General features: G+C 44.2%; 1 protein-coding gene across 5 annotated transcripts in view; it reads left to right on the top strand.

The window, feature by feature from the left end:
* The window catches only part of LOC106589259 (dnaJ homolog subfamily C member 7), a 113,892-nt gene that overhangs the window by 5,387 nt on the left and 94,495 nt on the right, over window positions 1-14,010 (top strand). For all 5 annotated transcript variants that reach the window (XR_014383008.1, XR_014383009.1, XM_045710142.2 and 2 more), the window contains exons 2-3: window positions 3,963-5,855; window positions 6,047-6,092. Coding sequence is in view for 3 of the 5 variants with exons in the window: in XM_045710142.2 (XP_045566098.2) it covers window positions 4,197-5,855; window positions 6,047-6,092 (1,705 nt within the window). In the remaining 2 variants the exon portion in view is untranslated. The remainder of the gene's footprint in view (window positions 1-3,962; window positions 5,856-6,046; window positions 6,093-14,010) is intronic.

The following is a 14,010-nucleotide window of genomic DNA, read 5'->3' as shown; positions in this document are numbered from 1 at the left end:
AGACAGAAAATACTCTAAAATGTAATACACTGAACAAAAATAGAAATGGAACATGCAACAATTTCAAAGATGTTACAGTTCATATAAGGAAATCACTCAATTGACAAATTCATTAGGCCCTAAAATAAATATATTTTTATAATATGGGGATGAGGTGGGCTATTTACAGATGGGCTATGTGCAGTGATCTGTGAGCTGCTCTGACAGCTGGTGCTTAAAGCTAGTGAGGGAGATATGAGTCTCCAGCTGCAGTGATTTTTGCAGTTCGTGAGCTGAGGCTGGGCTTCACCTAGCAAAGACTTATAGATGACCTGGACCCAGTGTGTTTGGTGACGAATATGAAGCGAGGGCCAGCCAACGAGAGCATACAGGTCGCAGTGGTGGGTAGTGTATGTGGCTTTGGTGACAAAACGGATGGCACTGTGATAGACTGCATCCAATTTGCTGAGTAGTGTGTTGGAGGCCATTTTGTAAATTACATTGCCGAAGTCAGGGATCAGTAGGATAGTCCGTTTTATGAGGTTATGTTTGGCAGCATGAGTGAAGGCTGCTTTGTTTTGCGAAATAGGAAGCCGATTCTAGATTACATTTTGGATTGGAGATGCTTAATATGAGTCTGGAAGGCGTCTACAGTCTAACCAGACTGCAGCAGCCCTCTCTTCTAGCGAGCTGATCCCTGGCATTTGTAGTTGTCCACATATTTTAAGTCAGAACCGTCCAGAGTAGTGACGCTGGATGGGCGGGCAGGTGCGGGCAGCGATCGGTTGAAGAGCATGCATTTAGTTTTACTTGCATTTAAGAGCAGTTGGAGGCCACAGAAGGAGAGTTGTATGGCATTGAAGCTCATCTGGAGGTTAGTTAACACCATGTCCAAAGAAGGGCCAGAAGTATACAGAAGGGTGTCGTCTGCGTAGCGGTGGATAAGAGAATCACCAGCATCATTGATGTATACAGAGAGTCGGCCCGAAGATTGAACCCTGTGGCACCCCCATAGACTGCCAGAGGTCCGGACAACAGGCCCTCCGATTTGACACACTGAACTCTGTCTGAGAAGTAGTTGGCGAACCGGACGAAGCAGTCATTTGAGAAACCAAGGCTGTTGGGTCTGCCGATAAGAATGCGGTGATTGACAGAGTCGAAAGCCTTGGCCAGGTCGATGGTGGTTATATCGTTTAGGACCTTGAGCGTGGCTGAGGTGCACCCATGACCAGCTCGGAAACCAGATTGCGTAGCGGAGAAGGTACGGTGGGATTCGAAATGGTCGGTGATCTGTTTGTTAACTTAACTTTCAAAGACCTTAGAAAGGCAGGGTAGGATGGCTATAGGTCTGTAACAGTTTGGGTCTAGACTGTCTCCGCCTTTGAAGAGGGGGGATGACCGCGGCAGCTTTCCAATCTTTGGGGATCTCAGACGGTACGAAAGAGGTTGAAGAGGCTAGTAATAGGGATTGCAACAGTTGTGGCGGATAATTTTAGAAAGAGAGGGTACGGATTGTCTAGCCCGGCTAATTTGTAGGGGTCCAGATTTTGCAGCTCTTTCAGAACATCAGCTATTTGGGTGAAGGAGAAAAGGGGGAGGCTTGGGCAAGTTGCTGTGGGGGGTGCAGGGCTGTTGTCTGGGGTAGCCAGGTGGAAAGCATGGCCAGCTGTAGAAAAATGCTTCTTGAAATTCTCGATTATCGGTGGTGACAGTGTTTCCTAGCCTCAGTGCAGTGGGCAGCTGGGAGGAGGTGCTCTTATTCTCCATGGACTTTACAGCGTCCCAGAACTTTTTGGAGTTCGTGCTACAGGATGAACATTTCTGTTTGAAAAAGATAGCCTTTGCTTTCCCAACTGCCTGTGTATATTGGTTCCTAACTTCCCTGAAAAGTTGCATATCGCGGGGTCTATTCGATGCCAATGCAATACGCCACAGGATGTTTTTGTGCTGGTCAAGGGTAGTCAGGTCTGGAGTGAACCAAGGGCGATATCTGTTCCTGGTTCAAAAATTCTTTGGAATGGGGCATGCCTATTTAAGATGGTGAGGAAAGCACTTTTAAATATGAACCAGGCATCCTCTACTGACGGAATGAGGTCAATGTCCTTCCAGGATACCCGGGCCAGGTCGATTTAGAAAGGCCTTCTCGCTGAAGTGTTTTAGGGAGCGTTTGACAGCGATGAGGGGTGGTCGTTTGACCGCAGACCCATTACGGACACAGGCAATGTGGCAGTGATCGCTGAGATCCTGGTTGAAGACAGCAGAGGTGTATTTGGTGGGCTGGTTGGTTTGGATGATATCTATGAGGGTGCCTGTGTTTACAGATTTTTTGTTGTACCTGGTAGGTTCATTTTATAATTTGTGAGATTGAGGGCATCAAGCTTAGATTGTAGGATAGCCGCGGTGTTAAGCATGTCCCAGTTTAGGTCACCTAATGGCACGATCTCTGAAGATAGATGAGGGGGACAATCAATTCACATATGGTGTCCAGGGCACAGCTGGGGGCTGAAGGTGGTTTATTGCAAGCGGTAATGGGTAAGAGACTTGTTTTTGGAAAGGTGGATTTTTAAAAGTAGAAGCTCAAATATGGATTTCACATGATTAGGATTGCTGATAAGCATCCATTAGTCACAGATACTTAAAAACTGTAGGAATGGGGATCAGAAAACCAGTCCGTATCTGGTGTGACCGCCATTTGCCTCATTCAGCTTGACACATCTCCTTTGCATAGACTTCAGCATGCTGTTGATTTTGGCCTGTGGTATGCTATCCCACTCTTCAATTGCTGTGGGAAGTAGCTTTATATTTGCGGGAACTGGCACACGCTGTCGTACATGTCGTTCCAGAGCATCCGTAACATGATCAATGGGTGACATGTCTGAGTATGCAGGCCATGAAAGAACTGGGACATTTTCAGATTCCAGGAATTGTTTACAGTTTCATCAGCTGGCTGGGTGGTTGTTCTCAGACCATCCCACAGATGAAGAAGCTGGATGCGGATGCCCTGTGCTGGTGTGAGTACACATGGTCTGCGGTTGGTGAGGCTGGTTGGATGTACTGCCAAATTCTCTAAAACAAATTTGGAGGTGGTTTATGGTAGAGAAATTAACATTAAATTCTCTGGCAACCACTCTGGTGGACATTACTACAGTCAACATGCCAATTGCACACTCCCTCAACTTGAGACATCTGGTGCACCTGTCTAATGATCATGCTTCTTGATGTGCCACACCTGTCAGATGGCTGGATTCTTGGCAAATGAGAAATGCTCACTATCAGGGATGTAAAAAATTATCTTTTTGACATAGGACCAACACTTTACATGTTTTATTTTTGTTCAGTATATTATAATTACCAAATCTAAATAACGAATTGTATACAGTTTCTTACCTTCATATTGTTATCTCAATGGCAGAGCTGTCAAAGTTGTGAGAAACCTTTCAGGTCCGGTGGAGGTGAGGTGCCTCCCTGTGGCAGCATTCACTTTGTCTCCCTGCCAAAACAAAACATTTGGTAAATCCTGACAAGATTGTGCTACCCATATCGTTAATAAACATTGTTCAAGATCAAAATCTGAAAAATGGAGATGGTTCTATGTTAAATGCACATGTTTAACGTTAGTGGATTGAATAAATCTCTTTAATTAGGATTACTTAGTGTTTCCAGTCCCCTTTAAGATGCATAATGTTTCATCTGTAGGTGCTACAAAGCAAACATTGGTGTCATGTAAAGTTTTACAGCTTGATCTGTAATGTGATTATTATTTAGATGTAAAAACTATATTTAATCTACGAGTATTGAAAACTATTAACTTGAATGTTATCCATATAAACTCTACATTTAGCCCCCGTTCCTCCCATTTGTTCCATATTGGGTCTATCCTATTATGGTTAATTTAGTCATAGCTGCAGCCATTGCCTGTTGGGCATATCTAATTTTGTTTGTACATTGATTTGATTATGGGAATTTCTATTTCTACCCTACAGGCCACTGACGAGGACAATCTGAACCTCACTGCCATTGATCTCTGGGGTCACACATGTTTCTGCTTTGAAGCATAAAGCACGGAATCTGCCACCTGGCTCTGTGGAGCAAAGAAGTACCCTAAGAGACACCAGCAGTGTCAATTAGTCCCATTCCACTGATGTCAGGCCTATTGATGCTAAGTTAAGCAACCAATTTGTAAGGAAGATCCCATTCAGTCTGAAAGCAGCCCAGAGATGACCAGTCAGACAGCTCAACTGAATTGTCCAACTATCCACCTTGAGTGCCCCGGGCCAAATACAGACGTCTCCAGTATGTCACTCCAGATGGAGACTCTGCCAGACCCTAGTGTTGTAAGTGGAGAAACTTCACCTCTCTCAGACAGCTGTCTTTCATCTACATCATCACAGCACAGTGGTATCAGTGGGGAGCCCGGAGCCAAGCGGTGGTCCTCTAACCCAAGAACCATGATCATCCCTATTTTAAAACCCATCCATCTGGGATTCAACAGGCAGAAGTCCTACTCCCCAATTTTGAGTCCCATGCATGCCTCAAAGACCTTCAGGCTTGAAGATGAATCTTTCCCGAACTGCACTGGAGAAAGTTTATTTGAGGACACTATAGACTCCTGCTTTTTGCCTATTGTGGTGGAGCCCAAGGGGGGCAGCTCTACAATGGATTTGTCACACACACCTCCGGAGACTTGCGTTTCTATGAAAGAGAGTTTCACTAAACCAGAGGATGCAAATACAGATTTGCCAAGGGGCTCTAATTTTAGTCTCAGTTTGCAGGGAAGTCCTGCACCAACAGCTCTCGGGGAGACTATATCAATCAATAGCTGTTACAAAGCTTCCCTGGAGGGCACACATGACATATCTGCATTTGAGGGCAGCAAAGAAAGTCTGCATTCCTTAGAACATAAGGTACAGAACCTGACCACCAAGGTTGCCATGTCTGCTGTGGTCCGAAATTCAAGTGTTACCTCTTCCTGTCTCTCAAATGCTAATGTCACACACATAATTTGCCCTGATAGTGAGATGTCTGCGTCCTATACGGTGCCATTGTCCTCATCATCACACAAGGAACCAGATGTTGACAAGAGTGTGAACGGCACTGTGGAACTTATGGTTGGACCAACACTGGAGCCCGAAACTGGGACCAACTCCACTATGGTCCTTACCGAGCCCAGTGTCACAACTACTGCGCTGGAGTCTGTGGAGATTAGTAGGCCACTGAAAGACACTTTTGAAGCTTGCCCTACTATGAAGTTCAATGCAACCACTGAGCAAGAGACTTATGATGGTACCAAACAACCTCTAAACAATACCTTTCAAACTAACCCTCATTTAAATGCAGCCACTGAGCCAGTGACCATTGTTGGCAATTCACGCCCCCCTTTTCAAACTGACCACGAACCAACAAAAAGTTCTGAAGTCGATGTCTGTGCACATACGGTACAGTCCCAACCAGGCCCGTCCGGGAGAGATGGTGACCCCTTCACCTTGGACGACACCCTGGCGTTTGGTCCCAACTTTCTGCTCACATCCACTCCCATGGGTACATCTAAGGCTTTAAGGAAACCAGAGAGACCCTCAGATGTGTGGAAAATGTTATCTTCGGGCTCCCTGCCAAAACCAGCCAAACCACCTGCTGTCTCTAAACTCGCCATTTATAGGAAGACGTTCCTTCAGCCCACGAGTGTCCCCTCTAATCCCAAATCACTGCTACCCCCACTGAGATCTGTGTCCCAGCTTCCATCACTGACTTGCCCACCAAAGACCAAGACAGCCCCCGTGGCTTCAGCCCCCTCGGAGCCATCCTCTGCCATACCCAGCACAAGACGCAAAACACAAGCAGATGCCTCGGGACATGCTGCGGTCACTGTTTCTCAGCAGGTAGGCTATGGGGAATGCAAGTGTGCTTACATCAAAGGGTATATTTAAAAATTCTAAACATTTTAATATGAAGGCTATATTTATGAGTTTGATATTATCCTCTACCAATCCATCCACTGTATTTAGTAAGATTGAATCAACAGATTGTACAAGGCTATCCAGTCAGTTATTTTCCTCCATTTCTCTCCTAGGTCTCGACAGATAAAACTTCCAGTAGTAGGTGTAGCACAATTGCAGGTGAGCAGCTGTTCCTTTTAATCTGTTGAGTATGTATGGCTCTCTCAAAGTTTAAACCTTTCCTCGTATCCTACCCTCTGCTGATTACTGATTTAGCAGAACATGGCAGGTGAAAGCAATATAGTGGAAACGTATCTTTTCCTTTTACCTATATGTTCATGAAGGAAAGGATATGAGGAGAAGAAGCCATTTTAGAGTACTGAGACAGCCTAAAGGGAATCTCAATCATACTTCCCTGATTCCTTACATCCTCTTTCTCAAACGCATTTGATAAAAAGGTTCTATGGAAGGAGGCGGCGGTGAAGAATCAAGAGATACAATTTAAGATTTACGTCTTTACACACGCACACACTCAGTGCGTTCGGAAAGTATTCAGACCCCTGGACTTTTTCCACATTTTGTTACAGCCTTATTCTAAAATGGCTTAAATTAATAAAGTCAATCAATCTACACACTATCTCATGACAAAGCGAAAACAGGTTTAGACATTTTTGCACATTTATTGCAAAACAAAAAACACCTTATTTACATAAGTATTTAGACCCTTGCTATGAGACTTCGAAATTGAGCTTAGATGCAAATAACAATAGTGAGATTATATACAGGAGGGTACCAGAACAGAGTCAATGTGCGGGGGCACTGGTTAATATGTACATATAGGTAGAGTTATTAATGTGACTATGCATAGATGATAACAACAGCGTTGCGGTGAGGGGGAGCGCAATGCAAATAGTCTGGGTAGCCATTTCATTAGATGTTCAGGAGTCTTATGGGTTGGGGGTAGAAGCTGTTTAGAAGCCTCTTGGACCTAGACTTGGCGCTCCGGTAAGCAGAGAGAACAGTCTATGACTAGGGTGGCTGGAGTGTTTGACAATTTTTAGGCCTTTCTCTGACACTGCCTGGTATAGAAGTCCTGGATTTTGGCCCCAGTTTTGTACTGGGCTGTTCGCATTACCCTCTGTAGTGCCTTACGGTTGGAGGCCGAGCAGTTGTCATACCAGGCAGTGCTGCAACCAGTCTGGATGCTCTCGATGGTGCAGCTGTAGAACCTTTCGAGGATCTGAGGACCCATGCCAAATCTTTTCAGTCTCGTGAGGGGGAGTAGGTTTTGTCTTGTCCTCTTCACAACTTGTCTTGGTGTGCTTGGACCATGTTAGTTTGTTGTTGATGTGGACACCAAGGAACTTGAAGCTCTCAACCTGCTCCACTACAGCCCTATCGATGAGAATGGGGGTGTGCTCGGTCCTCATTTTCCTGTAGTCCACAATCATCTCCTTTGTCTTGATCACGTTGAGGGAGAGGTTGTTGTCCTGGCACCACACGGCCAGGTCTCAGACCTTCTTCCTGTAGGCTGTCTTGTCAGTGATCAGGCCTACCACTGTTGTCATCGGCAAACTTAATGATGGTGTTGGAGTCGTGCCTGGCCATGCAGTCAAGTGAACAGGGAGTACAGGAGGGGACTGACCACGCACCCCTGAGGGACCCCTGTGTTGAGGATCAGCGTGGCGGATGTGTTACCTACCCTTACCACCTGGGGGCGACCCCGTCAGGAAGTCCAGAATCCAGTTGCAGAGAGAGGTGTTTAGTCCCAGGGTCCTTAGCTTATTGATGAGCTTTGAGGGCACTATGGTGTATAATACTGAGCTGTAGTCAATGAATAGCATTCTCACATAGGTGTTCCTTTTGTCCAGGTGGGAAAGGGCAGTGTTGAGTGCAATAGACGGCATTGTCTGTGGATCTTTTTGGGCGGTATGCAAATTGGAGTGGGTCTAGGGTTTCCTGGATAATGGTGTTGATGTGAGCCATGACCAACCTTTCAAAGCACTTCATGTCTACAGACGTGAGTGCTACAGGTCGGTAATCATTTAGGCAGGTTACCTTGGTGTTCTTGGGCACAGGCACTATGGTGGTCTGCTTATGACATGTTGGTATTACAGACTCGGACAGGGAGAGGTTGAAAATGTCAGTGGAGACACTTGCTAGTTGGTCAGCGCATGCTCGCAGGACATGTCCTGGTATTCCGTCTGGCCTGCGGCCTTGTGAATATTGACCTGTTTAAAGGTCTTACTCACATCGGCTGCGGAGAGCGTGATCAGCCTTCCGGGAACAGCTGGTGCTCTCATGCATGTTTCAGTGTTTATTTTCCTCAAAGCGAGTGTAGAAGTAGTTAAGCTCGTTTGGTAAGCTTGGAACCGGTGTAGTACGATTTGATCTTAGTCCTGTATTGATGCTTTGCCTGTTTGATGGTTCGTCAGAGCGTAGCGGGTTTCTTATAAGCTTCCGGGTTAGAGTCCCGCTCCTTGAAAGTGGCAGCTCTAGCCTTTAGCTCAGTGTGGCTTTTGCCTGTAATCCATGTCTTCTGGTTGGGGTATGTACAGAGGGGGGGGGGGGGGGGGGGGGGGGGAGGAGTAGTATTTGATCCCCTGCTGATTTTGTATGTTTGCCCACTGACAAAGAAAGGATCAGTCTATTATTTTAATGGTAGGTTTATTTGAACAGTGAGAGACAGAATAACAAAAAAATATCCATAAAAAGCATGGCAAATGTTATAAATTGATTTGCATTTTAATGAGGGAAATAAGTATTTGAGCCCCTCTTAATTAGAAAGATTTCTGGCTCCCAGGTGTCTTTTTATACAGGTAACGAGCTGAAATTAGGAGCACACTCTTAAAGGGAGTGCTCCTAACCGCAGCTTGTTACCTGTAAAAAAAGACACCTGTCCACAGAAGCAAGCAATCAATCAGATTCCAAACTCTCCACCATGGCCAAGACCAAAGAGCTCTCCAAGGATGTCGGGGACAAGATTGTAGACCTACACAAGGCTGGAATGGGTTACAAGACCATCGCCAAGCAGCTTGGTGAGAAGGTGACAACATTTGGTGCGATTATTCGCAAATGGAAGAAACACAAAAGAACTGTCAATATCCCTGGGGCTCCTTGCAAGATCTCACCTCGTGGAGTTGCAATGATCATGAGAACGAGGAATCAGCCCAGAACTACACGGGAGGATCTTGTCAATGATCTCAAGGCAACTGGGACCATAGTCACCAAGAAAACAATTGGTGTAACACTACGCCGTGAAGGACTGAAATCCTGCAGCGCCCGCAAGGTCCCCCTGCTCAAGAATAAATACACATGCCCGTCTGAAGTTTGCCAATAAACATCTGAATGATTCAGAGGACAACTGGGTGAAAGTGTTGTGGTTAGATGAGACCAAAATGGAGCTCTTTGGCATCAACTCAACTCGCTGAGTTTGGAGGAGGAGGAATGCTGCCTATGACCCCAAGAACACCATCTTCACCGTCAAACATGGAGGTGGAAACATTATGCTTTAGGGGTGTTTTTCTGCTAAGGGGACAGGACAACTTCACCGCATCAAAGGGACAATGGACGGGGCTGTGTACCGTCAAATCTTGGGTGAGAACCTCCTTCCCTCAGCCAGGGCATTGAAAATGGGTCGTGGATGGGTATTCCAGCATGACAATGACCCAAAACACACGGCCAAGGCAACAAAGGAGTGGCTCAAGAAGAAGCACATTAAGGTCCTGGGGTGGCCTAGCCAGTCTCCAGACCTTTATCCCATAGAAAATCTGTGGAGGGAGCTGAAGGTTGGAGTTGCCAAACGTCAGCCTCGAAACCTTAATGACTTGGAGAAGATCTGCAAAGAGGTGTTGGACAAAATCCCTCCTGAGATGTGTGCAAACCTTGTGGCCAACTGCAAGAAACGTCTGACTTCTGTGATTGCCAACAAGGGTTTTGCCACCAAGTACTAAGTCATGTTTTGCAGAGGGGTCAAATACTTATTTCCCTCATTAAAATGCAAATCATTTTATAACCTTTTTTACATGCGTTTTTCTGGATTTTTTGGTTGTTATTCTGTCTCTCACTGTTCAAATAAACCTACCATTAAAATTATAGACTGATACCGATTTATTTTTTTATATTTTGTAATAATGACAATTACAACAATACTGAATGAACACTTATTTTAACTTGATATTATACATCAATAAAATCAATTTAGCCTCAAATAAATAATGAAACATGTTCAATTTGGTTTAAATAATGCAAAACAAAGTGTTGGAGAAGAAAGTAAAAGTGCATTATGTGCCATGTAAGAAAGCTAACGTTTAAGTTCCTTGCTCAGAACATGAGAACATATGAAAGCTGGTGGTTCCTTTTAACATGAGTCTTCAATATTCCCAGGTATGAAGTTTTAGGTTGTAGTTTATTATAGGAATTATAGGACTATTTCTCCCTCTACGATTTGTATTTCATATACCTTTTACTATTGGATGTTCTTATAGGCACTTTAGTATTGCCTGTGTAACAGTATAGCTTCTGTCCCTCTCCTCGCTCCTACCTGGGCTCAAACCAGGAACACATCGACAACAGCCACCTTCGAAGCAGCGTTACCCATGCAGAGCAAGGGAAACAACTACTCCAAGTCTCAGAGCGAGTGAAGTTTGAAACGCTATTAGCGCGCACCCGCTAACTAGCTAGCCATTTCACATCGGTTACACCAGCCTAATCTTGGGAGTTGACAGGCTTGAAGTCATAAACAGCGCAATGCATTGCGAAGAGTTGCTGGCAAATGCACAAAAGTGCTGTTTTGAATGAATGCTTATGAGCCTGCTGCACCCTACCATCGCTCAGTCAGACTGCTCTATCAAATCATAGACTTAATTATAACATAATACACAAACCCGAGCCTTAGGTCATTAGTATGGTCGAATCCGGAAACTATCATGTTTATTCTTTCAGTGAAATACAGAACCGTTCTGTATTTTATCTAACGGGTGGCATCCATAAGTCTAAATATTCCTGTTACATTGCACAACCTTCAATGTTATGTCATAATTACGTAAAATTCTGGCAAATTAGTTCAACGTGCCAGGCGGCCCAAACTGCTGCATATACCATGACTGTTGCAAGAGAAGTGACACATTTTCCCTAGTTGAAAGAAATTCATGTTCGCAGTCAATATTAACTAAATATGCAGGTTTAAAAATGTATGAGTTCTTACTGCATTCGCGTAACAGGCAGGCTCCTCGTGGAGTGCAATGTAAAGCAGGTGGTAAGAGCGTTGGACTAGTTTACCGCAAGATTGAATCCCCAAGCTGACAAGGTTAACCTCTATGGGCTAGGTGGGACGGTTGCGTCCCACCTACGTAACAGCCACTGCCAGCCTGTGGCGCGATTTTCAAAACCTTAAAAATCCTATTACTTCAATTTCTCAAACATATGACTATTTTACAGCCATTTAAAGACAAGACTCTCGTTAATCTAACCACACTGTCCGATTTCAAAAAGGCTTTACAACGAAAGCAAAACATTAGATTATGTCAGCAGAGTACCAAGCCAGAAATAATCAGACACCCATTTTTCAAGCCAGCATATGTCACCAAAACCCAGAAGACAGCTAAATGCAGCACTCACCTTTGATTATCTTCATCAGATGACAACCCTAGGACATTATGTTATACAATACATGCATGTTTTGTTCAATCAAGTTCATATTTATATCAAAAACCAGCTTTTTACATTAGCATGTGACGTTCAGAACTAGCATACCCCCCGCAAACTTCCGGGGAATTCGCTAACATTTTACTAAATTACTCACGATAAACGTTCACAAAAAGCATAACAATTATTTTAAGAATTATAGATACAGACCTCCTCTATGCACTCGATATGTCCGATTTTAAAATAGCTTTTTGGTGAAAGCACATTTTGCAATATTCTAAGTACATAGCCCAGGCATCACGGGCTCGCTATTTAGACACCCGGCAAGTTTAGCACTCACCATAATCATATTTACTATTATAAAAGTTTGATTACCTTTTGTTGTCTTCGTTAGAATGCACACCCAGGACTGCTACTTCAATAACAAATGTTGGTTTGGTCCAAAATAATCCATCGTTATATCCGAATAGCGGCGTTTTGTTTGTGCGTTCCAGACACTATCCGAAATAGTAAAGAAGTGTCACGCGCATGGCGCAATTCGTGACAATAAAATTCTAAATATTCCATTACCGTACTTCGAAGCATGTCAACCGCTGTTTAAAATCAATTTTTACGACATTTTTCTCGTAGAAAAGCGATAATATTCCGACAGGGAATCTCCTTTTCGGCAAACAGAGGAAAAAATCCCAAAGGCGGGGGCGGTCGGGGTCACGCGCATAAGCCCAGTGTCCCTTGATTGGCCACTTGAGAAAGGCGATAATGTGTTTCAGCCTGGGGCTGGAATGACGACATTCTGTTTTTTCCCGGGCTCTGAGCGCCTATGGACGACGTGGGAAGTGTCACGTTAGAGCAGAGATCCTTAGTAAATGATAGAGATGGAAAAGAAGTTCAAGAAATGGTCAGACAGGCCACTTCCTGTAAAGGAATCTCTCAGGTTTTGACCTGCCATTTGAGTTCTGTTATACTCACAGACACCATTCAAACAGTTTTAGAAAATGTAGGGTGTTTTCTATCCATATGTAATAAGTATATGCATATTCTAGTTACTGGGTAGGAGTGGTAACCAGATTAAATCGGGTATGTTTTTTTTTTATCCAGCCGTGTCAATACTGCCCCCTAGCCCTAACAGGTTAAAGTCTGTCGTTCTGCCCCTGAACAAGGCAGTTAACCCACCATTCCTAGGCTGTCATTGAAAATAAGAATGTGTTCTTAACTGACTTTCCTAGATGAACAAAAAAAAAAACGGCAAATCGGTGGCCAAAAATACCGATTTGTTATGTGAACTTGAAATCTGCCCTAATTAATCGGCCATTCCGATTAATCGGTCGACCTCTACTCTCTGTGTGTGGAGTGAAGGCTGTCTAGAGTTTTTGTCCCTCTGGTTGCACATTTAACATGCTGATATAAATTTGATTAAACTGATTTTTAATCTGTTTTTAAACTGTTTAATTAAACAGTTTCCCTGCATTAAAGGCCCAGGCTACTTGGAGCTCCGCCTCTGGGTGAGTGTTTTCTTATGGCGGAATACGGCTTGTTCAATGCTGTCTTTGTGCCAGCCTCAATCTGTGGTGGTATGTAGACAGCTCTGAAAAATACAGATGTACTCTCTAGGTAGATAGTGTGATCTACCGCTTATCATGAGATACTCTACCTCAGGCGAGCAATAGCTCGAGACTTCCTTAGATATCGTGCACCAGCTGTTATTTATAGAAATATACAGTCTGCCGCCCCTTGTCTTACCAGACGCCGCTGTTCTATCCTGCCGGTACAGCATATAATTGATTGTGTCGTCGTTCAGCCATGACTCCGTGGAGCATAAGATATTACAGTTTTGAATGTCCTGTTGGTAGTTTAATCTTCTTTATTCTCCAAAGATTGCATGTTTGCTAGCAGAATGGAAGGAAGTGGGGCTGTATTCGATCGCATACGAATTCTCAGAAGGCAGCCTGCCCTCTGGCCCCTTTTCTCCGCCGCCTCTTCACGCAAATCACGGGGATCTGGGCCTGTTCCCGAGAAAGCAGTATTTCATTCGCGTTGGGCTCGTCAGACTCGTTAAAGGGGGAAAAAAGGATTCTGTCACTCCGTGGTGAGTAATCGCAGTCCTGATGTCCAGAAGTTATTTTTGGTCATAAGAGATGGTAGCGGCAACATTAAATACAAAATAAGTTACAAAAAACACAATCGGTTGGGGACGCGTAAAAGGTCATCTTTCTCCGGCACCATTGTTGACACTCATCTATGAGATGTTTCTACAACTTCATTGGACCTGTTGTAAATAAGGTATTTCTGTTTTTTATAAGGCTGTAACGTAACAAAATGTGAAATAAGGGAAGCAGTCCGAATACTTTCTAAAAGCACTGCCAAGTTATTGTTATTCGTTGTGTATTTATTACATGTTTTACTTTTCTATTATTGTTCTATTTTCTTTCTCTGCATTGTTGGGAAGGGCCAG

Source organism: Salmo salar, chromosome 28 (genome assembly GCF_965601325.2).
Source record: "Salmo salar chromosome 28, fSalSal1, whole genome shotgun sequence".
In the NCBI taxonomy this organism is placed as follows: domain Eukaryota; kingdom Metazoa; phylum Chordata; class Actinopteri; order Salmoniformes; family Salmonidae; genus Salmo; species Salmo salar.
This window is presented reverse-complemented; position numbering and strand designations above follow the sequence as displayed.